This window comes from Pseudophryne corroboree, chromosome 2, assembly GCF_028390025.1.
Source record: "Pseudophryne corroboree isolate aPseCor3 chromosome 2, aPseCor3.hap2, whole genome shotgun sequence".
NCBI classification, from domain to species: domain Eukaryota; kingdom Metazoa; phylum Chordata; class Amphibia; order Anura; family Myobatrachidae; genus Pseudophryne; species Pseudophryne corroboree.
The window spans coordinates 596,199,746-596,227,008 of NC_086445.1; the positions used below are offsets into that span (position 1 = coordinate 596,199,746).

Sequence of the window (27,263 nt, forward strand, 5' to 3'; positions counted from 1 at the left end):
ATCAAACTTGTAACTTCGTAAAGGTGTTTGATCCCGACCAAATAGCAGCTCAGCAAAGCTGTAATGCCGAGACCACTCTGTCAGCCGCCCAGGATGAGCCCAACTCTCTAGCAGAATGGGCCTTCACCGATTTTGGTAACGGCAATCCTGCTGAATCGTATTACAGATCCAGCGCGCAATAGTCTGCTTGGAAGCAGGAGCCCCAATCTTGTTGGGAGCCCCTAGGACAAACATAGCCTCTGTTTTCCTAATATGAGCCGTTCTGGCAACATATATTTTTAAAGCTCTGACCACATCGAGAGACTTCGATTCCACCAAGGTGTCAGTAGTCACTAGCACCACAATAGGCTGGTTTACGTGAAACCACTTTTGGCAGAAATTGCTGACAAGTTCTCAACTCCGCTGTATCAGCATGGAAGATTAAATAGGGCTTTTGTGAGACAAAGCCGCCAATTCAGATACCCGCCTTGCGGATGCTAAGGGCCAACATCATGGCCACTTTCCAAGCAAGAAATTTTAATGCAACCTTATGTAAAGGTTCAAACCCATGAGATTTCAGGAACTGCAACAGCACCTTAAGATCCCATGGAGCCACAGGGAGCACAAAGGGAGGTTGGATGTGCAACACGCCTTTCAAGAAGGTCTGTATTTCTGGAAGGAAGGCCTTTCCTTCTGAAAGAAAATTGATAAGGCCGAAATTTGTACTTTAATGGAGCCTAACTTTAGGCCCGCCTCCACACTTGCTTGTAAAATATGGAGCAACCGCCCCAGCTGAAAATCCTCCGTTTTAGGAGCTTTCTTGGATTCACACCAAGACACATATTTCCTCCAAATACGGTGGTAACGCTTTTCCGTTACTTCTTTTCTAGCCTAAAGAAGTGTTGGAATGACTTCACTGGGAATACCCTTCCGGGCTATGATTTGGCGTTCAACCGCCATGCCGTCAGCGCAGCCGCGGTAAGTCTTGATACACGCACGGCCCCTGTTGTAGCAGGACCTCTCGAAGAAGAAGAGGTCAGGGATCTTCTATGAGCAACTCCTGAAGATCTGGATACCAGGCCCTCCTTGGCCAGTCTGGAACAAAGAGTATCGCCTGAACCCTTGTTCCTCTTCTGAGCTTTATCACCTTGGAATGATTGGAAGTGGAGGGAACACCTAGACCGCCTGAAACACCCACGGTGTCACCAGGGCGTCCACCTCTATTACTTGAGGGTCCCTTGACCTGGAACAATATTTTGGAAGTTTCTTATTGAGGCGAAACGTCAACATGTCTATTTTAGGAATTCCCCAATGACTTGACACTTCTGCAAAGACCTCTTGATGAAGACCCCACTTCTCGTGTCTGCTGAGGAAGTCTGTTTCCCAGTTGTCTACACCCGAACTGAAGATCGCTGAAAGAGCGTTTACATGCCTTTCCACCCAGCGGAAAACTTTTGTGGCATCTGCCATCTCCGCTCTGCTCTCCAATCTGCCCTGATGGTTTACGTACGCCACTGCTGTATGTAGTCCAACTGAATTAAGACGGGCAGACCACGAACAAGGTGTTCCAGAATGTTTATGTGCAGACAAGCTTTCTGGCTTGACCATTTTCCCTGGAAATTCGTTTCCCCCTGAATGACTGCTCCCCGGCCCTGGAGACTTGCATCCATGGACCCCAGGATCCCATTGTGGATCGCGAACCTTCGGCCCTCTAGGAGGTGAGAACTGAGCAGCCACCACAGGAGACAAATTCTGGTCCTGGAAGATAAGATTATTTTCCGGTGCATGTGCAGGTGAGACCCGGACCACATGTCCAATTGGTCCCGCTAAAAAACTCTCTGGCATTTAACCTGCTCACTGAATGGCCTCGTAGGCCGCAACTGTTTGTCATCAGTGGAACGTATTGATGGATTGACACTGTTGTAGATCTGACCCGACTCTGGATCTTCAAAGTTCTTTCCATTGGAAGAAACTAACTCTCAACAGTTCTGTATCCAACATCTTTTTCAACGTCGACAACCGCGTCGTTGGGATCAACCGTGATTCTGGTAAATTTAGGAGTATACCACTTTGTTGAAGCTCCGTCAGGGATAAAACAACGTTTTGCACCACTTGTTTCTTACCCTCCCCCCTTACGCCGGAGAGCGTCCCAGTACAGAGTAATAATGACTCTTTTACTATTGAAGAAAACCATCATACCGCCATCACTCCAGTGAATTGGCACTGACAAACCTGAATAGCAAAACCAGGTAAGCCTAATGCGGTAGAACCGTATTTAGACCCTCTTTCTCCTAACAGATTGGAGATCCCTGCCCCGAGAGATTCCATCTTGTAGTTCAACTTCTTAAGTAGAAATTGTTTGGAATTGTTCCGACCAAGCCTTCCGGCCTCAGAAGCACAAAAAGCTTGAATCACAGCTTTTATCCTTTCTTTCTTTTTTTTTTTTGCGACCGGGACAGCAGGGCAATGACCTGATCCTGACCCAACTCTTGTATGGCGTCGTATACTACCTCCCCGTCCAGAGGAGAATTGGAAAGGTTTATTTGAAAAATCAGAGAGGGGAATCGTCTGGAAACTCCAGTATGGCCCCCTTGGGACTCTATTCATTAAACTCACTGGTCCATGTCCGTTCCAGGACTGACTGAATAGTATCAGACGTGGTCCCACCGGTGTGGGCTCCCGCAAGATAGACCCAGCGACAGGCGGTGGATGTGGTAGAAACAGAGGATGATTCCTGTTTCTGCGAACTTGAAAAGGCTGCTGACCTCTTACCTTTTCACCTTCCTCTACCTGCAAAGAAAGGGAAAACCGTATCCATTCGGTCGAAATGACTGCATCCCAGAAAAATGCGTCACCAACCGTTGTGAGGGGACATAGGTCAAGAAGGTAGACTTACCAGTGGTATCTGCCGAGATCAACTTAACAAAGCCATCCCCAAACCAGGTTTCACCTTCATAGGGAAGAGACTCCAGTTCTTCTCGAAGTCAGCCTCAGCATTTCCTTGGTGAATCCACAACGCCCTCCAAGTCGAGACCGCCATGGAAGTGGCTCGCGAAAACAAGAGTCCAATATCCCTTGTAGTCGCACGGCAGTATGCGGCAATGATATAGACATGACTCAACTTAAGTTGCATACAACTACTCCCCCATGCGCATGTAATGCAAGCATAAACAACGTACATGCGGACACATAATTAGAGTATCACATATCTTCCTGCATACGATCCTTTGTGACAGGGCCCCGTGCAGACCAGGGGGTGACTCTCACCTTCTATCCATTGAAAAGGACAAACCTTACCTCAGCATTCATTATAAATATCTTTATATACATACAAACATACATATATACCTATATACCTGCCAATGCACCTATACACACATATCTATATATAAATATATATACATATATACATACACATATATATTTTTCTTGTCAGGAACAGCAAGGTCCCTAGTGACGTTACTATGTTCTAGTGTGTATGAACAGGTACTGAATGCCAATTTTTGAGGATCTGATCAGGAAACATTATGGTCGACCTAAGAAAGATTTTCGAGTCGATCTCAGGGAGTAGTAACTGGGCAAAATAACATTTTTGCGCCCCTGAGGTGTCTGAGAGAAATCTATTCTACGAATATGACTCCCTCCATAATATTATCACGTCTGTGATCATGCCACAGACCTATATAATCATACTATACATACATATTACATATAAGTATAGCTCTATCTGATATGCATCATAATATAATGTCCATATCCACCCAGTCAGATATTGTTGGTGCCGACAGGGACACCCCCCACGTCTGTGTCTCCCATATAGTTTTCTCTTGGGAAAAATATACCTCTACTGACATGTTGACATATTTGCATGTACACACTACCATTAGGAGTCGACAGCCCCGACATAGTCATTCCCTTTGTGGCAGAGCCCTCAGCCTCAAATATGCCGACACACGTGTACCAAACACCCACCGACATTACACTGGCTATAAGCGATAGACCCCAGTACATTCTGTCATGGAAACACAGAAGGAGTTTACCAGCTCATTTTCCCCAGCGCCCATGATATAGTGTTTTTATTTCACTTTATATTACACCAAACCACTGTGCCCCCCCCCCCCCCCCTTCCTCGTTTTCCACTCTGATCCATGCAGCAGTGTTCAGGAAGGACCAGCGTCTGTGAGGAGAAAATGGCGCTGCATAGAGCTGTGAGGGCTAAGCCACGCCCCCTCATCGGCGCGCTTCAGTCCCGCTCAAATCTACACATTATACTGGCGGGGGTCCTATATTTAGTGCCCAGGCACTTTTAATACACATTTTTGCCAGTTTACAACTTCAGTGTTCATGCTGCCCAGGGCGCCCCCCCCTGCGCCTGCACCCTGTCAGTGCCGCTGTGTGTGTGGGAGCATGGTGCGCAGTGCGACCGCTGCGGTACCTCAACACTGAAGTCTTCTGCCATCACTGAAGTCTTCTTTTCTTCTTTTACTCACCCGGCTTCTTTCTTCTGGCTCTGTGAGGGGGGTGACGGTGCGGCTCCGGGAACAAGCAGCTAGGCGTACCAAGTGATCGAACCCTCTGGATCTAATGGTGTCCAGTAGCCTAAGAAGCAGAGCCCTTGAACTCAGAAGAAGTAGGTCTGCTTCTCTCCCCTCACTCCCACAAAGCAGGGAGCCTGTTGCCAGCAGGTCTCCCTGAAAATAATAAACCTAACATAAAGTCTTTTCAGAGAAACTCAGTAGAGCTCCCCTGTGTGTGACCAGTCTCGCTGGGCACAGAATCTAAACTTAAACTGGAGTCTGGAGTAGGGGCATAGAGGGAGGAGCCAGTTCACACCCAATCAAAGTCTTAAAGTGTGCCTACGTCTCCTGCGGATCCCGTCTATACCCGATGGTTCTTGAAGCATCCCCAGCATCCTCTAGGACGTATGAGAAAATAAAACTAAAGAAACTCCTATGGAGCTCCCCTAGTTGTGACCGGCTCCTCCGGGCACATTTTCTAAACGGAGTCTGGTAGGAGGGGCATAGAGGGAGGAGCCAGCCCACACTCTCAAAATCTTAAAGTGCCAATGGCTCCTAGTGGACCCGTCTATACCCCATGGTACTAATGTGGACACCAGCATCCTCTAGGACGTAAGAGAAAATTACTTTCTACACTGTGGGGGTGATTAAGATCTGATCGCTGGGCTGCAAACTTTGCTGTCCTGCGATCAGATAGTCGCCGCCCTTAGGGGGAGTGTAAACTCGCAGTGCAAGTGTGCGATTGCATGTGTAGCCGAGCTGCAAAAATCCACTGTGTGCAGTCTCTGCGCAGCCCAGGACTTACTCCTACAGTGCGATGAGAACAGGTTGGTCGGGGGCCGGAGCCGACGTCAGACACCCTCCCTGAAAACACTTGGGCACAGCTGCGTTTTTCTGGACAATAAACGCTCAGTTACCACCCACAAACGGCCTCTCCCTGTCAATCACCTTGCGAACGCCCGTGCAATCGGATTTTTCGCACCATCCTGTCGCTGTCTGGCGATGCCCTTTGTTGTTGTCCGACGTGCGTGCATACGCATGCGCAGTTAGGACCTGATCGCCTGTTGTGCGAAAACGCACAGCAATGATCAGATCTGAATCACCCTCTGTTTGAAGAAATCTTCAATAAAAATACAATATTAAAAAGTGTGAGATAGAGGCAAGCATTTCATTAGGAAGAATAGAAAGATGTGAGACATGTGGTTACCAGTATTCACAGATGCCTTTGCTCTCAGGAGAAGCCGGATGCAATCTGGTTTGTTATATTTGACCGCATAATGCAGAGCTGTTTGTCCATCTGCTGAAACCTTTTCCTGAGCTCCCCTGTGAAAACAGTCATCCATCCAGTAAAAGAGATTCTCATTCTATACAAAGTATATCTGTCCATGTGTCTGTGTGGCATGGTACATACCCATTCTGGATGAGGAAATCCACCACTGGGAGCGAGTTTCTCTCACACAGACAGACAGCCAGGTAAAGTGGACACTCACTGAGAGACTGTAGAAAAAGGATGTAAGACAAGGATCAGATAGGAGGGAGAGGCCATATTTGCAGAAGGAGCGTTATCCTGGCATTCTTGTTAGAACGTGAAATACCTGGCCTTCTTCAGGTGGAAGTGGTTTGCATAGATCGGTTCCATGTGCCATGTTCCGTAGCAGTGCCATCAGATCATGCCTCTGAATGGCATCTCTGAGTCCCTGCACAGCAATGTTCTTTACCCTGTCCACAAAACTGTGCTCCACGTATTTGGCAGTAATATAATCCTTCCTGGCGGTCCTATTGATACAGAATGATCCCTACAAAATTATACATGTATCCCCTTCCAAGAGACAGACAGAGAACTCGAATATTATACCACTGTCAAATATTTACATATTACAAAGCGAAAGTTTGCAGTAGGCATTGGTCTGTATCCTGCTTTCTAAGCCTGCAGAAGTTTATCTGTGGTATTATGAGTACATTGCAACTAAAATGTGCTATATATATATATATATATATATATATATATATATATAGTACAAACTCAATACAAACGCTTTTCACCTGTGTCTGACTGCCCATTACTTAATCCAATGTTCCAAAGAACTATCAACTATTTATACCCCTTTCACACTGCACAAATAACCCGGTATCGACATGGCATATTGCCGGGTGGACACGGGTCGGTGTGCGGTGTGAAAGGGCCATGGTCGAATTCCCGGGTCGCCTGACCTGGTAATTCAACCCGGGAATAAAGCAGTTTTATTCCCAGGTTGAATAAAGGGTCAGTGGCAGCGGGAATGTGTTCCCAGGTCCATGCGACCCGGCACCTGTTCACTACATAGGGAGAGGTGGCGCGGAGGCGAGCTTATCTCCCAGCGCCGCCTCCGCCCCTCCCCGTCGGCGTCCACCCTACCGCCGCTATGACAACTGACCCGGCAAATTGCCGGGTCGGGAAGCCTGCAGTTAGGGTCCAATGCCGGATCCCACCCGGGAAGGACCCATTTCCAATTCCCGGGTTGGATCCGGCATTGGAGATGTGAAAGGGGTATAATTAGAGTAAAAATTAAATAAACATTATTCATGTGTTAGGCATTTCATCTAATTATATGATGTATAAACACTAAATTAACTGTAATGCTATATACATGATAACCTGTCCCAGTGGATTGAACTACATAGGGAAAACAAAGCTGTTCTCAAATTCATATTTTAGAGCACACTTGTAATATCAAACGGGTGTGGTGTAGAAGATCTACAGAAAAACACACATTGTGGCACACTTGCCTACTTTTGAAAAAGCATTTCAGGGAGATGTGAAAGTAACAAGAGGTTCCATATACTGTAAGTGGCCACGGTAAACCTTATTTAATATGTATGTAGCCATAGGGAAATATAACCAATACAGGGAAATGGCACTGATGATCCCATTTGAATGTATGTACAGTTTCTCTGATTTCACTTTTTCCCCAAGAATGTAACAGCTACATAATGGGGGTAAGGTGTAATCAGAGAGATTGGTGGTCTATTTAGGGAGTCAGGGAAACTGCTACTATTTCAGGGAGTCTCCTGCAAAATGGAGGAGGGTAAGAAACTATGCATTGTGTCATTTTGCATGTTTAACCTTATATGAGCCAAATTAGTGGAAATGTGTATACTCCCCATGCCACATGGGTATGACACGTTGGAACCCATAACAAACATGGTTTAGGAAAGCACGTCATTTTAAGAACTGGCAGAGTTGTAATCCGGATCTATTGACGGTCAATGGTATAGAATTTGTGAGGCCTGGATAAGAGAGGGGGAGACAGATTGACCCAACTGACAAAAAGGGAGTCCTTTTGGATATTAACATCAGACAAACTTGCTCCTGTTGGGTTGAATGAAGAATATGAGATAACCAAATGTTTATGATATCTCTTGTGCTCCTCTGCTGGAGCCGCCACTAGATATGAGTTATATAGGATAGTGCTTTAAAATACTGGCGCTCATATGTTTAATTGGCATATGAAAAACTTCTAAGGGGATATGTCCATACAACACACTATCACGATCATGATTGCACGGTGCCAGATGATAGAAAATGCTTTGAAGAATGTGATTTACAGCTGGTAGTATAAAAGGAGTTCTTGGAGTAACTAATGGGCCCTACACACTTAGGGGTATATTAAACTGAGGTCGGATCCATTCCGACATGCATTTGTCGGAATGGATCCGACAACGGCTATTCAATGCCCATCTCAATTCGGCTTTAAAAAAGTCGAATTGAGATGAGGGCCCGAAGAGGGGGGAGAGGTGGGACAGCCGCGGGCAGACGGGGGACAGCAGCGCTGCAGGTACTGCCGCCAGACCTCACGGCAGCGTCCACCCGGCTCCAGCAAGCGGGACCTTACTTGCTGGAGCTGGGTGGATGCTGCCGTGAGCGGCGGCTGTGACACATCCTCCTGCAGCGCTGTGCTGTAGCGCTGCTGTCCCACGTCTGCCCGCGGCTCTCCCCCCTCTCCTCCTCTCAGGTCCCTCATCTCAAGTCGAACTGAGATGGTCGGAAACGGGGCCAAAACCTGTCGAATTTGGCTCAGTTTCCCGCAGAAGTACGCGAATCGGCAGCTATATCGCCAATTCACGTACTATTCGACAAGTCGAAATCCCCGACTTGACGAATAAAAATGCTGGGGACTGAATAGGTCGGAACCCCTTCCGACCTGAAAAAGTCGAAAACTGCCGTTGTTTTCGACAAGACGGCAGTTTTGACCTTAATTGAATATACCCCTTAGTGATTACGATGGTCGATATGAACAATATCGTTCAAAAATGAATGATAAATGGTTTATATCTTCCAGTGTGTATGTAACAACGATGAATGTTGCGATATGGATGGATGTACTCTCATATCGTCCAAACTGACCATCAATATCGTCCAGTGTGCAGGAAAAATCAACCAACGATAATATTGTTGGTCGATAATAAGAATTTACTCACCGGTAATTCTATTTCTCGTAGTCCGTAGTGGATGCTGGGAACTCCGTAAGGACCATGGGGAATAGACGGGCTCCGCAGGAGACTGGGCACTCTAAAGAAAAGATTAGGTACTATCTGGTGTGCACTGGCTCCTCCCTCTATGCCCCTCCTACAGACCTCAGTTAGGGAAACTGTGCCCGGACGAGCTGACATTACAAGGAAAGGAAATTTGAATCCAGGGTAAGACTCATACCAGCCACACCAATCACACCGTACAACTTGTGATAACCTTACCCAGTTAACAGTATGAACAACAACTGAGCCTCACTCAACGGATGGCTCATAACAATAACCCTTATTTAAGCAATAACTATATACACGTATTGCAGAAAGTCCGCACTTGGGACGGGCGCCCAGCATCCACTACAGACTACGAGAAATAGAATTACCGGTGAGTAAATTCTTATTTTCTCTGACGTCCTAGTGGATGCTGGGAACTCCGTAAGGACCATGGGGATTATACCAAAGCTCCCAAACGGGCGGGAGAGTGCGGATGACTCTGCAGCACCGAATGAACAAACACAAGGTCCTCTCAGCCAGGGTATCAAACTTGTAGAACTTTGCAAATGTGTTTGAACCCGACCAAGTAGCAGCTCGGCAAAGTTGTAAAGCCGAGACCCCTCGGGCAGCCGCCCAAGAAGAGCCCACCTTCCTTGTGGAATGGGCTTTTACTGATTTTGGATGCGGCAATCCAGCCGCAGAATGAGCTAGCTGAATCGTGCTACAGATCCAGCGCGCAATAGTTTGCTTTGAAGCAGGAGCACCCAGCTTGTTGGGTGCATGCAGGATAAACAGCGAGTCAGTCTTCCTGACTCCAGCCGTTCTGGAAACATATATTTTCAAAGCCCTGACTACGTCCAGTAACTTGGAGTCCTCCAAGACCCGAGTAGCCGCAGCACCACAATAGGTTGATTCAAATGAAACGATGATACCACCTTTGGGAGAAATTGGGGACGAGTCCTCAATTCTGCCCTGTCCATATGGAAGATCAGATATGGGCTTTTACATGACAAAGCCGCCAATTCCGACACACGCCTAGCCGATGCTAAGGCCAACAGCATGACCACTTTCCACGTGAAATACTTTAGTTCCACGGTCCTAAGTGGCTCAAACCAGTGGGATTTCAGGAAATCCAACACAACGTTAAGATCCCAGGGTGCCACTGGTGGCACAAAAGGGGGCTGCATATGCAGCACTCCCTTAACAAACGTCTGAACCTCAGGCAGTGAAGCCAGTTCTTTATGAAAGAAAATGGATAGGGCCGAAATCTGGACCTTTATGGACCCCAATTTTAGGCCCATAGTCACCCCTGACTGTAGGAAGTGCAGGAATCGACCCAGCTGGAATTCCTCTGTAGGGGCCTTCCTGGCCTCACACCAAGCAACATATTTTCGCCATATACGGTGATAATGCTTTGCTGTCACGTCTTTCCTAGCCTTTATCAGCGTAGGAATAACTTCATCCGGAATGCCTTTTTCAGCTAGGATCCGGCGTTCAACCGCCATGCCGTCAAACGCAGCCGCGGTAAGTCTTGGAACAGACAGGGCCCTTGTTGCAGCAGGTCCTGTCTGAGAGGCAGAGGCCATGGGTCCTCTGTGCGCATTTTTTGCAGTTCCGGGTACCAAGTCCTTCTTGGCCAATCCAGAACAATGAGTATTGTTCTTATTCCTCTCTTTCTTACTATTCTCAGTACCTTGGGTATGAGAGGAAGAGGAGGAAACACATATACCGACTGGTACACCCACGGTGTCACTAGGGCGTCCACAGCTATCGCCTGAGGGTCCCTTGACCTGGCGCAATATCTTTTTAGCTTTTTGTTGAGGCGGGACGCCATCATGTCCACCTGTGGCAGTTCCCATCGCTTTGCGATCTGTGTGAAGACTTCTTGATGAAGTCCCCACTCTCCCGGGTGGAGGTCGTGTCTGCTGAGAAAGTCTGCTTCCCAGTTGTCCACTCCCGGATTGAACACTGCTGACAGTGCTTGCACGTGATTCTCCGCCCACCGAAGAATCTTTGTGGCTTCCGCCATTGCCATCCTGCTTCTTGTGCCGCCCTGGCGGTTTACATGGGCGACCGCCGTGATGTTGTCTGACTGAATCAGTACTGGCCGGTTTCGAAGCAGGGGCTCTGCTTGACTCAGGGCGTTGTAAATGGCCCTTAGTTCCAGTATATTTATGTGTAGAGAAGTCTCCAGACTCGACCACAGCCCTTGGAAGTTTCTTCCCTGAGTGACTGCCCCCCACCCTCGGAGGCTTGCCTCCGTGGTCACCAGGACCCAGTCCTGTATGCCGAACCTGCGGCCCTCGAGAAGGTGAGCACTCTGCAGCCACCACAGAAGAGACACCCTGGCCCTTGGGGACAGGGTGATCAGCCGATGCATCTGAAGATGCGATCCGGACCACTTGTCCAACAGATCCCACTGAAAGATCCTCGCATGGAACCTGCCGAAGGGAATGGCTTCGTATGAAGCCACCATCTTTCCCAGGACTTGCATGCAGTGATGCACCGATACCTGTTTTGGTTTCAGGAGGTCCCTGACCAGAGATGCTAATTCCTGGGCCTTCTCCACCGGGAGAAACACCTTCTTCTGTTCTGTGTCCAGAATCATGCCCAGGAAAAGCAGACGCGTCGTAGGAATCAGCTGCGACTTTGGAACATTCAGAATCCAGCCGTGCTGTTGCAACACTTCCTGAGAGAGTGCTACACTGATCAACAACTGCTCCCTGGACCTCGCCTTTATGAGGAGATCGTCCAAGTACGGGATAATTATAACTCCCTTCTGCCGAAGGAGTATCATCATTTCGGCCATTAACTTGGTAAATATTCTCGGTGCCGTGGACAGGCCAAACGGCAACGTCTGGAACTGGTAATGACAGTCCTGTACCACAAACCTGAGGTACTCCTGGTGAGGTGGGTAAATGGGGACATGCAAGTAAGCATCTTTGATGTCCAGCGACACCCTAAACTCCCCCTCTTCCAGGCTTGCAATAACCGCTCTGAGCGATTCCATTTTGAACTTGAATTTCTTTATATAAGTGTTCAATGATTTTAAATTCAGAATGGGTCTCACCGAACCGTCCGGTTTCGGTACCACAAACATTGTGGAATAGTAACCCGTTCCCTGTTGAAGGAGGGGGACCCTGACAATCACTTGCTGGAGGTACAGCTTGTGAATTGCCGCCAGTACTACCTCCCTTTCCATGGGGGGAGCTGGCAAGGCTGATTTGAGGTAACGGCGGGGGGGAGTCGCTTCGAATTCCAGCTTAATAATAATAATAATAATTTTATTTATATAGCGCTCTTTCTCCAACAGGACTCAAGGCGCTTTACAGACATCAAAAACAATGCACATGATACAGAGGATTTGAGTAATACAACAATTGATAAGCAACAGACATAAAAGAAAACCTTAAGCCCACAGAAAGCATAACGCAGGATTGGTGCAGGCATTTTGGGTAATAACTTCCAAGGGTTGTGTATTCCACCCTCACAAGGTACCAGGTGCAGCAGCCATCTTAGGCGCTCGGCGTAGGATTACCCAGGGTGGGATAGTCCACCCCTAGAAGTGATGACACAAAATGGGGGTGATTTCAGAGTCCTACAGTTCAGAGTAGGGTTCCATCAAAACCATCAGGCCTATGTACTTTTCATCCCATCCACAAGTGTACCATATGGGGCAGCCATGTTGGGCGCACTTTGGAGGTTACACTGTGGGAGGTGAGCCATACAAGGGCCAAGGTCATATATGGGAAAACTGATGCTTATGTAGTAGTATGATGTACCCTGCATGTAGGGCACAATGGAAAGGTGTGCAATCAGTGGAGGTAAACATTACAGGAAAAACACATGGTGGGGTGGAAGCGAGCAATGGAGGGGGAAAAAAAAAATAGCAGGTAACTAGTGGCAGAGTAGGATTGGGCTAACATTTTGATCAGATCTTAGTACGGGTGGGTAGGAGAATGTGGGGGGCATACTCAATACTCCGAAGCAATGGGGATGTCCCTGCTGAACCTGGTCCTGTGCCCCACAGTTCCCTGTTCATCTTGGGGGTTAGGCCCGGGGGCAGGCTTGATGTTCTCAGCCAGAGAGGTGCTAAGCCTGGTCTTGGTGTTTTCATGTTTGCTGCGAGGAGAGGCCACATAAAGTTCCAGCGTTTTGTGGTTGTGATGCAGTCCTTCTGTTATCTTGTTAGTTTCTTTGCCTTCTGTTTTCCTTCGGTTTAACACAGGTATAACACTGCTGTTTTGTGCTGCCACTTTATAACTAGCCACTTCATAAAATAGCCACTGCAGCGTCCTAATAGGCCTGGCGTCCTATGCTTTACTGACTAAATAGGTCTACAAACATATGTCCTGATTACAACCCCCTCCCCCACACAACAACCCTCCCACCAATAGGTGTTAATCAGCTAACAAATGTGAGGTTTGAAAACCCAAGTCAATCACTATAAGTTTTTGCACACTACAGATATTAAACCACTTAAAACAATTTTATAAACATACAATGTAATGTGCAATGTTCAGCAAACAATTACCAGCAAGATTTTTACTAAGAGAGTAGCAATGTTCTGCAAATAATTACCCTCAAGATTTTTACTAAGAGTAGCAATGTTCTGCAAATAATTAGCTTGTATCCCTGAGATACAATTTGTATAGCCCAGAGATCCACCTGTGAAGCGAACCCACTGGTTGCTGAAGTTTCGGAGACGCGCCCCCACCGCACCTGGCTCCGCCTGTGGAGCCCCAACGTCATGCGGTGGACTTAGTGGAAGCAGGGGAGGACTTTTGTTCCTGGGAACTGGCTGCATGGTGCAGCTTCTTACCTCTACCCCTGCCTCTGGCAAGAAAGGATGCGCCCCTGACCCTCTTGCCTTTTTGGGAACAAAAGGACTGCATTTGATAATACGGTGCTTTCTTAGGCTGTGAGGAAACCTGAGGCAAGAAAGTCAACATTCCAGCTGTCGCTGTAGACACAAGGTCCGACAGACCGTACCCAAACAATTCCTCACCCTTATAAGGCAAAACCTCCATGTGTTTTTTAGAATCAGCATCTCCTGTCCATTGCCGAGTCCATAAGACCCTCCTGGCAGAAATGGACATAGCATTAATTCTAGAGCCCAGCAGGCAAATGTCCCTCTGAGCATCCCGCATATATAAGGTGACGTCTTTGATATGGCCCAGGGTTAGCAAAACGGTATCTCTGTCGAGGGAATCTATGTCGTCTAACAGAGTATCTGTCCACGCTGCTACAGCACTACACATCCAGGCTGAAGCAATAGCAGGTCTCAGTAGAGTACCAGAGTGTGTATACACTGACTTCAGGATAGCTTCCTGCTTTCTATCCGCAGGCTCCTTTAGGGCGGCCGTATCCTGAGACGGCAGGGCCACCTTTTTAGATAAGCGTGTCAGTGCCTTGTCCACCCTAGGGGATGTTTCCCAACGTAACCTGTCCGTTGGCGGGAAAGGGTACGCCATCAGTAACCTCTTAGAAATCACTAATTTCTTATCAGGGGAACTCCACGCTTCTTCACACAATTCATTTAATTCATCAGATGGGGGAAAAGTCACTGGCTGCTTTTTCTCCCCAAACATATAAACCCTCTTGGTATTAACAGGGTTAATCTCAGAAATGTGTAATACATCTTTCATTGCAATAATCATGTATCGGATGGCCTTGGTCATTTTAGACTGTAAATGTGCCTCATCATCGTCGACACTGGAGTCGGACTCCGTGTCGACATCTGTGTCAACCATCTGAGATAGAGGGCGTTTATGAGCCCCTGACGATTTCTGAGTCGCCTGGGCAGGCGCGGGCTGAGACCCCGGCTGTCCCAAGGCTGCAGCGTCATCAAACCTTTTATGTAAGGAGTTTACATTGTCATTTAAGACCTTCCACATATCCATCCAATCAGGTGTCGGCCCCGACGGGGGCGACACCACACTTATCTGCCCTTGCTTCGCCTCCACGTAACCTTCCTCATCAAACATGTCGACACAGCCGTACCGACACACCGCACACACACAGGGAATGCTCAGACTGAGGACAGGACCCCACAAAGTCCTTTGGGGAGACAGAGAGAGAGTATACCAGCACACACCACAGCGCTATATAACACAGGGATTCTCACTGATAATAAGTGATTTACCCAATAGCTGCTTTATATGTCTTATTTGCGCCTAAATTTATGTGCCACCCCTCTCTTTTTAACCCGTCTTGTACCTGGATACTGCAGGGGAGAGCCTGGGGAGCTGCTTCCAGCGGAGCTGTGAAGAGAAAATGGAGCTGGTGTGCTGAGGAAGAAGGCCCCGCCCCCTCAGTGGTGGGCTTCTGTCCCGCTTTCTGTGTGAAAAAATGGCGGGGGTTTTTACATATATACAGTGCCAGACTGTATATATGTATTTTTATGCCAAAAGGTACTTCAATTGCAGCCCAGGGCGCCCCCCCCAGCGCCCTGCACCCTACAGTGACCGGAGTGTGTAAGTGTGCTGGGAGCAATGGCGCACAGCTGCTGTGCTGTGCGCTACCTTAATGAAGACAGGAGTCTTCAGCCGCCGATTTCGTCGTCTTCAAGCTTCTGTTCTTCTGGCTCTGCGAGGGGGACGGCCGCGCGGCTCCGGGAACGGACGATCGAGGACAGGTGCCTGTGTTCGAACCCTCTGGAGCTAATGGTGTCCAGTAGCCTAAGAAGCACAAGCTAGCTGCAAGCAGGTAGGTTTGCTTCTCTCCCCTCGTAGCAGTGAGTCTGTTGCCAGCAGAAGCTCACTGAAAATATAAAACCTAATAAATACTTTCTTTACTAGTAAGCTCAGGAGAGCCCACTAGGAGCACCCAGCTCTGGCCGGGCACAGATTCTAACTGAGGTCTGGAGGAGGGGCATAGAGGGAGGAGCCAGTGCACACCAGATAGTACCTAATCTTTTCTTTAGAGTGCCCAGTCTCCTGCGGAGCCCGTCTATTCCCCATGGTCCTTACGGAGTTCCCAGCATCCACTAGGACGTCAGAGAAAATATAGTTGGTAAGTAAAATCTGTAACATCGCCCATTGTGTAGGGCCCATAAGACCAGCACTCTGTGACATGTAACTAAAGCAACCCCACAGCTGCCAGGGATCCGAGCCACCCACCAGTGAGAGTAATGTACCAGCCAGTGAGCCGATAAATCAGTGTGAAGCACCGGCTATTAGCGGAGGAAAGAGAGGTCTATGCCAGAGGACAGATTACAGCTAGTGGTTCTCCTTTGTTGAAATACTTGTGTGGATTGTTGATGTGCCTTCTTTAACCTAAGCATTGGTACAATTTTTTTACTGGTACTGAGGCCTCATCTGGACCAGAAGTACAAACAGTGCCCCAATATAATTTCTATTTTATACCACCTGGGGACAAAGTTACCTTTATTCTACTTTATACTCCCAAATTCTCAAGAGCCCATTGTCGTTTCACCTACCCGCCTATTAATGCTAAATATGATATATACATATGCCAATTTTGAAAGGCACTTTATACTGTACAGGTATGTAATTAGTAATTATACCTTCAGTCCCCCTCAATCTGCATATCATCTTCCGCTCACATTATTTGCGCACTTACATGTCACTGCTGGGTGTGGGCTTAGGATTTGGTATGGGAAATACGGCTTCAAAAACATCATTGAATTTGTTATTTCCAATGGAAACTGCAAGCTGAAGAAAAAAAAAAAGGTGAATATGATGGCACAGAGACATATAAGAACAGGTTATAGGGTGAAATATAGGCAGTGTGCCACCTACCAAGAGTTCTGAAGTGCTCAATACATCAAGAGTTAAAGACTGGACCCGTGAATAGCGCACTCCTAGATCACGGTGAATCCCAGAACACTCAATGCAGATAAGAATTCCTAAGTTTGTGGAGACCCAGGAGGGTTCTGTGGACATATATCAGGATCAGCGTAACACCCACCAGAGTACAAGGTGGCAAATGTGAGAGAGAAAATGTTAGAGACTGACAGAGAATGTAGAAGATAACAAGAAAATGTGAAAATATGGCATTAGAAAGACGATGGAAACCTTAAAGTGAAAGGGAGATGAGGATGTGACATGAACGACTGGAAGAAGACCGAGCAGAAGTGCAGGGGACAGCTCACCAGGGGCGCCACAATCACAGCACACTTGGTTCCCAGGTAAGGACCTGATTTCATTAATGATCTGCTTTGTTAGCTGGTTGGAGCTGTCGCTTGACACTCCGTCCACACCAAATGCTGCATTCAGGGATTCATCTTTACTATTCTGCAGCACAGATATCCATCTTAAGAGAAATAGAAAGACACATGGAGGCATGTTGTGTGATAGCAAAATCTTCTTACTTCAATTTTAAAAGAAGCTCAACATCATAGTGTGCTGGTGAGCTGCGTCCACCCTCAACCTAGCACGCAGTCTCTGGCTTCCTACTTGTCTCCATTCCCCTCTTCTGATCATGCACTGTCCCTGTCACATGTAGCCTTCTCCTCACCAACCTAATCACACCAATGTTGCAGGCTCCCACAAGACCAGTACAAGTATCTCCTAAAATACTTTGCATGGCTGAGAACACTAATGATCTGATTGGCTGTCCCCACTAACTTCACAACCGGAAAGAGACAACCAGAAAATACAGACCGATACCAAAAAGGTGTTCTCGAACTAGTCAGACACATCTTAACATTAGGGCATAACGGAAATGTGCTGAGGATGGCCTTTGAATAAAGATGCTTGTGCAAAGCACTTGAGAAGTAAGTAGATGAGCATGGGGTAAATGTAGCAGAGTAAAATAATCCCTTTATTACTCACACAAATGCTTCTGGTTCATCCTCAGCCTGAAAGTGATATGTTCTATTATCTGAGAGAGGAAAAGAGAAGCAGTGTTGTCAATGTCTATCCTTAGTTAGCAATACATTTCAAGAGACCGATATACTCATGTAAAATAAGCTAAGAATACTAACGGACAGTACACAGATTTACTGGATACATTCGGCATAACGGCTTTCTGGATCTCGGCAGTCATTATACCGACACTGTAATCCCAACACTGACTGGGCAGAAGACTGGCCCCAGAACTCTGACACCACTCACAATGCCAACGCCGGAATCCCAACTGTCGTCATCACAAATGTAAGTATACTGTGGCTAGTTAGGGGTTGGCCGAGGAAAGGGTTAGGTAGATTTAGGCAGTATAGGGGAGGTTGGGTTTATGCTGTGGGGGGGTGGGGGTGGGGTTAGGCACTTAAAAGGTAGGGTTAGGCACTAAAGTGGAATGGTTATGATTAGGCTGTGTTTTAGACACTAGGGGCAGTGGCAAACGCAGGATTTCTTAAGGGGTGTTTCCAAACGCAGTCCACAATTTTCCACTCTGCGGAACATTGGAGCAAGTGCAGGATTCTGGGGGAGCAGAAACTAGTAACGACTCTGAACATTGGTCTTTTTATACACTGTATGGAATACAGTATTTATATTTAACCCTATAGATGGTCTCTAGTATAGGCTGTATCAAACATACTTAAATACTATAAATAAGTGGTCAGAAAAAGGTTAAACATACCATAATAAATAAATACACAAACATAATAGAACCAGTACTGCACTTTCTAAGAACACATTCTTCCACCTTATGGTAAGGCTCCTGTCTCTTCTTCCTGGTAGCTACACTCTGGTTCAGTGCACTGATTGAGGACTCAGATCCACACACACAGCAAACTTGGTAGAAGAAGCTGCTACCACTGGGCATGTGCAGCAGCTCTGCTGTCCCAAAAACTGCATGATGTGGCGGCAGTTCTAGTACAGGTTGAGTATCCCATATCCAAATATCCGAAATACGGAATATTCCGAAATACGGACTTTTTTGAGTGAGAGTGAGATAGTGAAACTTTTGTTTTTTGATGGCTCAATGTACTCAAACCTTGTTTAATACACAAAGTTATTAAAAATATTGTATTAAATGTCCTTCAGGCTGTGTGTATAAGGTGTATAAGAAACATAAATGAATTGTGTGAATGTACACACACTTTGTTTAATGCACAAAGTTATAAAAAATATTGGCTAAAATGACATTCAGGCTGTGTCTATAAGGTGCATATGTAACATAAATGCATTCTGTGCTTAGATTTAGGTCCCATCACCGTGATATCTCATTATGGTATGCAATTATTCCAAAATACGGAAAAATCCCATATCCAAAATACCTCTGGTCCCAAGCATTTTGGATAAGGGATACTCAACCTGTAATAGTATTATTTACCATGATCATTGTTGTCATCATTTGTGCCACTTGCCAAGAGGAGGGGGGTTTTCGTGCAACCCCTCCTATGTTTGCCTATGAGGGGGGTTGGTAAGCGAAAGGCTGCAGGGAGGTGGTTATGCTTAGGGTGCAGGTATGGAGAGTTATGGTTAGGAGGGTAAGGGTTAGAATACTTACCTAACAGGTGTCAGGATTCTGCTGCCGGTCTTCTGACCACTAGCATCCCAAGCGCCGGTATACCATTCCCAACCCAGATATACAGCACACATTCTCTGTGTACCGGTATACAATTAACTAATTTCAAACAATTCCTGTACTCGTATTTCAAAGCTCCTAGGAGTTCTTCATTTAGAATCACAGAGGTCCTGCTCTGAAACTACAAATCATTAACTAGTAGCAAGAGCTAAACCCACGTGTAAAGAAAGGCACACTAACCATTCTTCAGTCCAGATACTCAGGTGTGTAAGGAAACTGAACACTATCCATTCTTTTTATGTCTGGTACTGCAGAACCCAGAATGTAAAAAAAGATTTTACTTACCGGTAAATCTATTTCTCGTAGTCCGTAGTGGATGCTGGGGACTCCGTAAGGACCATGGGGAATAGACGGGCTCCGCAGGAGACATGGGCACTTTAAGAAAGAATTTAGGTTCTGGTGTGCACTGGCTCCTCCCTCTATGCCCCTCCTCCAGACCTCAGTTAGAGAAACTGTGCCCAGAAGAGCTGACAGTACAAGGAAAGGATTTTGGTAATCCAGGGCAAAATTCATACCAGCCACACCGTATAACAAGTGATAACGACCAGTTAACAGTATGATAAATAACAGAGCATCCGGTCAAACCCTGATGCAACCATAACTTAACCCTTATTGAAGCAATAACTATACACAAGTATTGTAGAAGAAGTCCGCACTCGGAACGGGCGCCCAGCATCCACTACGGACTACGAGAAATAGATTTACCGGTAAGTAAAATCTTATTTTCTCTAACGTCCTAGTGGATGCTGGGGACTCCGTAAGGACCATGGGGATGATACCAAAGCTCCCAAACGGGCGGGAGAGTGCGGATGACTCTGCAGCACCGACTGAGCAAACACAAGGTCCTCCTCAGCCAGGGTATCAAACTTGTAGAACTTTGCAAAAGTGTTTGAACCTGACCAAGTAGCCGCTCGGCAAAGCTGTAATGCCGAGACCCCTCGGGCAGCCGCCCAAGAAGAGCCCACCTTACTAGTGGAATGGGCCTTAACTGATTTTGGCAGCGGCAATCCAGCCGCAGAATGAGCCTGCTGAATCGTGTTACAGATCCAGCGAGCAATAGTTTGCTTTGAAGCAGGAACACCAAGCTTGTTGAAAGCATACAGGATAAACAACGACTCTGTTTTCCTGACCCTAGCCGTTCTGGCTACATAAACCTTCAAAGCCCTGACCACATCAAGTAACTCGGAATCCTCCAAGTCAGTAGTAGCCACAGGCACCACAATAGGTTGGTTTATATGAAAGGATGAAACCACTTTCGACAGAAATTGTGGACGGGTCCGCAATTCTGCTCTATCCGCATGGAAAACCAGATAGGGGCTTTTATGTGACAAAGCCGCCAACTCTGACACACGCCTAGCCGAAGCCAAGGCTAATAGCATGACCACCTTCCACGTGAGATATTTCAACTCCACCGTTTTGAGTGGTTCAAAACAGTGGGATTTCAGGAAACACAACACCACGTTAAGATCCTAAGGTGCCACTGGAGGCACAAAAGGGGGCTGAATATGCAGCACTCCCTTTACAAACGTCTGAACTTCAGGTAGAGAAGCCAACTCCTTTTGAAAGAAAATGGATAGGGCCGAAATCTGGACCTTAATGGAACCCAATTTTAGGCCCAAATTCACTCCGGACTGTAGGAAGTGAAGGAAACGGCCCAGCTGGAACTCCTCCGTAGGAGCATTCCTGGCCTCACACCAAGCAACATATTTTCGCCATATACGGTGATAATGTTGAGCTGTCACGTCCTTCCTAGCCTTTATCAGCGTAGGAATGACCTAATCCGGAATGCCTTTCTCTGCTAGGATCCGGCGTTCAACCGCCATGCCGTCAAACGCAGCCGCGGTAAGTCTTGGAACAGACAGGGCCCCTGTTGCAACAAGTCCTGTCTTAGAGTAAGAGGCCACGGGTCCTATGTGAGCATTTCTTGCAGATCTGGATACCAAGTCCTTCGTGGCCAATCTGGAACAATGAGTATTGTTCTCACTCCTCTTTTTCTTATTATCCTCAGCACCTTGGGTATGAGAGGAAGAGGAGGAAATACATAGACCGACTGGAACACCCACGGTGTCACCAGGGCGTCTACAGCTATCGCCTGAGGGTCTCTTGACCTGGCGCAATACCTCTGTAGCTTTTTGTTGAGGCGGGATGCCATCAAGTCCACCTGTGGCAGTTCCCACCGACTTGTAATCTGTGCGAAGACTTCCTGATGAAGTCCCCACTCTCCCGGGTGGAGGTCGTGTCTGCTGAGGAAGTCTGCTTCCCAGGTGTCCACTCCCGGGATGAACACTGCTGACAGTGCGTTTACGTGATTCTTCGCCCAGCGAAGAATTCTGGTGGCTTCCGCCATCGCCACTCTGCTCCTTGTGCCGCCTTGGCGGTTTACATGAGCCACTGCGGTGATGTTGTCTGACTGAATCAGAACCGGTTGGTCGCGAAGCAGGGTCTCCGCTTGACGTAGGGCGTTGTATATGTCCCTTAGTTCCAGGATGTTGATGTGAAGGCAAGTCTCTTGACTTGACCACAGACCATGGAAAGTTCTTCCGTGTGTGACTGCCCCCCAACCTCGGAGGCTTGCGTCCGTGGTCACCAGGACCCAGTCCTGAATGCCGAATCTGCGGCCCTCGAGAAGGTGAGCGCTCTGCAGCCACCACAGGAGTGACACCCTGGCCCTGAGGGATAGGGTGATTAACCGATGCATCTGAAGATGTGATCCGGACCACTTGTCCAGTAAGTCCCATTGAAAAGTCCTCGCATGGAACCTGCCGAAGGGAATGGCCTCGTATGATGCCACCATCTTTCCCAGGACACGAGTGCAGTGATGCACTGACACCTGTTTTGGTTTTAATAGGTTCTTGACCAGTGTCATGAGTTCCAGAGCTTTCTCCATCGGGAGATAAACCCTTTTCTGGTCTGTGTCTAGAATCATGCCCAGGAAAGGCAGACGAGTCGTAGGAACCAACTGCGACTTTGGAATATTTAGAATCCAGCCGTGTTGCCGTAACACTTCCAGAGAAAGTGCTACGCTGATCAGCAACTGCTCTCTTGATCTCGCTTTTATCAGGAGATCGTCCAAGTATGGGATAATTGTGACTCCTTGCTTCCGCAGGAGTACCATCATTTCCGCCATTACCTTGGTAAATATTCTCGGTGCCGTGGAGAGACCAAACGGCAACGTCTGAAATTGGTAATGACAATCCTGTACCACAAATCTGAGGAATGCCTGATGAGGTGGATAAATGGGGACATGAAGGTATGCATCCTTTATGTCCAGAGACACCATAAAATCCCCCCCTTCCAGGCTTGCGATGACCGCTCTCAGCGATTTCATCTTGAACTTGAACCTTTTCAGGTATATGTACAGGGATTTTAAATTCAATATGGGTCTGACCGAACCGTCCAGTTTCGGGACTACAAACATGGTCGAATAATAACCCCTTCCCTGTTGAAGGAGGGGAACCTTGACCACCACCTGTTGAAGATACAATTTGTGAATTGCAGTTAACACTATTTCCCTCTCGTGGGGGGAAGCTGGCAGGGCCGATTTGAGGTATCGGTGAGGGGGCATCTCCTCGAATTCCAGCTTGTATCCCTGAGACACAATATCTATTGCCCAGGGATCCAACTGGGAGTGAACCCACTTGTGGCTGAAATTTCGAAGACGTGCCCCCACCGGGCCCAGCTCCGCCTGTGGAGCCCCAGCGTCATGCGGTGGATTTTGTAGAGGCCGGAGAGGACTTCTGTTCCTGGGAACTAGCTGTGTTGTGCAGCTTCTTTCCTCTGCCCCTGCCTCTGGCAAGAAAGGACGCACCTCGGACTTTCTTGTTTTTCTGTGATCGAAAGGACTGCATTTGATAATACGGTGCTCTCTTAGGCTGTGAGGAAACATATGGCAAAAAATTTGACTTTCCAGCAGTAGCTGTGGAGACCAGGTCCGAGAGACCCTCCCCAAACAATTCCTCACCCTTGTAAGGTAAAATCTCCATATGCCTTTTTGAGTCGGCATCACCTGTCCATTGCCGAGTCCACAGGACCCTTCTGGCAGAAATTGACATAGCATTTATTCTAGAACCCAGTAGACTAATGTCTCTTTGAGCATCTCTCATATAAAGGACAGCGTCTTTAATATGCCCCAGGGTCAATAAAACAGTATCCCTATCTAGGGTATCCAACTCCTCTGATAAGGTATCAGTCCATGCCGCTACTGCACTACAGACCCAGGCCGACGCGATTGCCGGTCTGAGCAAGGTACCTGAATGTGTATAAATGGACTTCAGGGAACCCTCCTGTTTGCGATCAGCGGCATCCTTGAGGGTAGCCGTATCCTGAGACGGCAGGGCTACCTTTTTGGATAAGCGTGTTAAAGTTTTGTCCACCCTAGGGGAGGATTCCCATCGTAATCTGTCCGTTGGCGGGAAAGGATACGCCATAAGAATCCGTTTGGAAATCTGCATTTTTTTATCTGGAGATTCCCAAGCTTTTTCACATAACTCATTCAGTTCGTGTGAGGGGGGAAAAGTTACCTCAGGTTTCTTTCCCTTATACATATAAACCTTTGTGTCAGGGACAGGGGTTTCCTCTGTGGGGATCAGTACTAAATGCCGGTGGTCGGAATCCCGGCGGTCGAAATCCCGACACCGGAATCCCGACCACACAATCCCGACAGGGGTGGCGAGCGGAACGCAGCCCCTTGCGGGCTCGCTTCGCTCGCCACGCTGCGGGCACGGTGCCTCGCTACGCTCGGCACACTATTATATTCTCCCTCTATGGGTGTCGTGGACACCCACGGAGGGAGAATATGTCGGGATTGCGGCGGTCGGGATTCCGGCGTCGGTATTTCGACCGCCGGGATTCCGTCCGGCGGCATCTTGACCGGATCCCCCTCTGTGATGTGCAAAACATCCTTAATTGCTATAATCATATATCGGAGTGATTTAGCCAACTTTGGCTGTAACTTTGCATCATCGTCATCGACACTGGAGTCAGAATCCATGTCGGTATCTGTGTCAACAATCTGGGATAGTGGGCGCTTCTGAGACCCTGACGGCCTCTGCGACATAGGATCAGGCACGGGTTGGGACCCTGACTGTCCTGAGGCTTCAGCTTTATCTAACCTCTTATGCAAGGAATTAACATTATCATTTAAAACCTTCCACATATCCATCCAATCAGGTGTCGGCGGAGACACCACATTCACTTGCTCCCGCTCTGCTTCCACCTAGCCTTCCTCATCAGACATATCGACAAGCGTACCGACACACCACACACACAGGGAATGCCCTTTTTGAAGAAAGTTCCCCCACAAGGCCCTTTGGAGAGACAGAGAGAGAGTATGCCAGCACAGACCCCAGCGCTATAACCCAGGAATAACACAGTAACTTATACCACTTTTACACTCGCACTCCCGGGATGCTTCCCGGGATGCATCCCGGGATGCATTCCCGGGACTGACCCCTTTCACACTGCATTAAGACCTGGGATCGACCCGGGACAGCCCCATTTACACTGATCCCGGGATATCCCTGCAAATGCATTAGTATGTCATTAGAAATGGCCTTGGGCTCAGAAAAGATGACATCAGCTTTTCTGAGCCCAAGAAAGCTCCAATCCAAGTCCTTTTAACAGTCCCGGGATAGTGAATCCCGGGACGGACCCTTTTACACTACACAGATTCCCGGGACGGTCCCGGGTTCAACCCTGCTTTTGACCTGGGATGAAATCCCGGGATGCTCGTCCCGGGAAATTGTCCATGTACCCATTTACACTGAGAAGAATCCCGGGATGATGCGCGTTCACGTGCAATATCCCGGGATTTTCCTGCGAGTGTAAAAGGGGTATTAATGTTAACCCAGTAGCTGCTGTTTATATTGTGTTTTTGCGCCTAATTTATGTGCCCCCCCTCTCTTTTTACCCTCTTCTACCGTGTATCTGCAGGGGAGAGCCTGGGGAGCATCCTCTCAGCGGAGCTGTGGAGAAAAAATGGCGCTGGTGAGTGCTGAGGAAGAAGCCCCGCCCCCTCAACGGCGGGCTTCTGTCCCGCTTAAATATGCATTTTCTTGGCGGGGGCTCATACATATATACAGTGCCCAACTGTATATATGTTTACTTTTGCCAAACAGAGGATCCAAATGCTGCCCAGGGCGCCCCCCCCCCTGCGCCCTGCACCCTTACAGTGACCGGAGTATGTGAGGTGTGTGGGAGCAATGGCGCACAGCTGCAGTGCTGTGCGTTACCTCAGTGAAGAACGGAGTCTTCTGCCGCCAATTTGAAGTCTTTTTGCTTCTCACACTCACCCGGCTTCTGTCTTCCGGCTCTGCGAGGGGGACGGCGGCGCGGCTCTGGGATCGGACGGCGAGGGTGAGATCCTGCGTACGATACTTCTGGAGCTAATGGTGTCCAGTAGCCTAAGAAGCAGGACCTAGCTTCAGAAAGTAGGGCTGCTTCTCTCCCCTCTGTCCCACGATGCAGGGAGTCTGTTGCCAGCAGAGCTCCCTGAAAATAAAAAACCTAACAAAATACTTTCTCTCAGCGAACTCAGGAGCGCTCACTGAAAAGCACCCAGCTCGTCTGGGCACAGTATCAAACTGAGGTCTGGAGGAGGGGCATAGAGGGAGGAGCCAGTGCACACCAGAACCTAAATTCTTTCTTAAAGTGCCCATGTCTCCTGCGGAGCCCGTCTATCCCCCATGGTCCTTACAAAGTCCCCAGCATCCACTAGGACGTTAGAGAAATAAATTGTTAGAAACCACTAACACTGGGAGTAATTCCAAGTTGATCGCAGCAGGAATTTTGTTAGCAGTTGGGCAAAACCATGTGCACTGCAGGGGAGGCAGATATAACATGTGCAGAAAGAGTTACATTTGGGTGGGTTATTTTATTTCTGTGCAGGGTAAATACTGGCTGCTTTATTTTTACACTGCAAATTAGATTGCAGATTGAACACACCACACCCAAATCTAACTCTCTCTGCACATGTTAAATCTGCCTCCCCTGCAGTGCACATGGTTTTGCCCAACTGCTAACAAAATTCCTGCTGCGATCAACTTGGAATTACCCCCACTATACATTCTGTCCTATATGTGACATGATTGTAGTGGAAATTATAATTTTTTTTATTTTCTGCTAATTTATCACAATGAGTGCATTCAGTTTACATTACCACACCCAAGCCTACACGTTTGCATGATCATATATTTTCCCATGACTTACGTGTGATTAAATAGAAGCTGCGTTTCTCCTCCGGATTTGGCCGAACTTGACATGTGAGTAATTTAATTTTAGTCGGAGGTCGGTTAATCTGAAAGTGAAAATCATAGCACTGCATTCAACGCTGGCACCAACCCAAACATAAATATGAAAATGATTACCGGTGTTCCAGATGTAGGGCATGATTCAGAGATGGATGCAAATGCTGTCGCAGCTGCGATTCAGTATGTAGCATCTGTGTGAAATATGCAAATGTTGCAGATGCAGGGTTTTGTATTGATGCCCACCGGAAGAATCCGAGATCCGCTGCCATCACCCTTCTGAGTGACTGCTTATGGGACTGCACTTGCAAGCTGTGATATACACCCAAGATGTTCACAACATGCCTGTGTTTGAGTTAGAGATGTGCAGTTTTGTTTTCCTGAAATAAGAACACACCCGAGCTTAGGGGTTCCGAGTGTAATCGAGTCCCAATTCGGAATCACTTTGGGGTTTCGAGTGGAACCAAGTCCCGGCTCGGGTCTGCTCTCAGTTCGGAACTCTGATTTAAAAACTGAGCTTGGGTTTTGG

General features: G+C 47.7%; 1 protein-coding gene across 2 annotated transcripts in view; it reads right to left on the bottom strand.

Moving 5' to 3' along the window:
* LOC135038279 (arf-GAP with SH3 domain, ANK repeat and PH domain-containing protein 3-like) overlaps window positions 1-27,263 on the bottom strand; it is a 141,510-nt gene that overhangs the window by 59,044 nt on the left and 55,203 nt on the right. For both annotated transcript variants that reach the window (XM_063954637.1, XM_063954636.1), the window contains exons 12-19: window positions 26,697-26,784; window positions 17,792-17,840; window positions 17,110-17,270; window positions 16,757-16,890; window positions 16,578-16,669; window positions 6,092-6,272; window positions 5,908-5,993; window positions 5,704-5,819 (exon numbers count right to left, since the gene is read on the bottom strand). In XM_063954637.1, coding sequence (XP_063810707.1) covers window positions 5,704-5,819; window positions 5,908-5,993; window positions 6,092-6,272; window positions 16,578-16,669; window positions 16,757-16,890; window positions 17,110-17,270; window positions 17,792-17,840; window positions 26,697-26,784 — 907 coding nt within the window. The remainder of the gene's footprint in view (window positions 1-5,703; window positions 5,820-5,907; window positions 5,994-6,091; window positions 6,273-16,577; window positions 16,670-16,756; window positions 16,891-17,109; window positions 17,271-17,791; window positions 17,841-26,696; window positions 26,785-27,263) is intronic.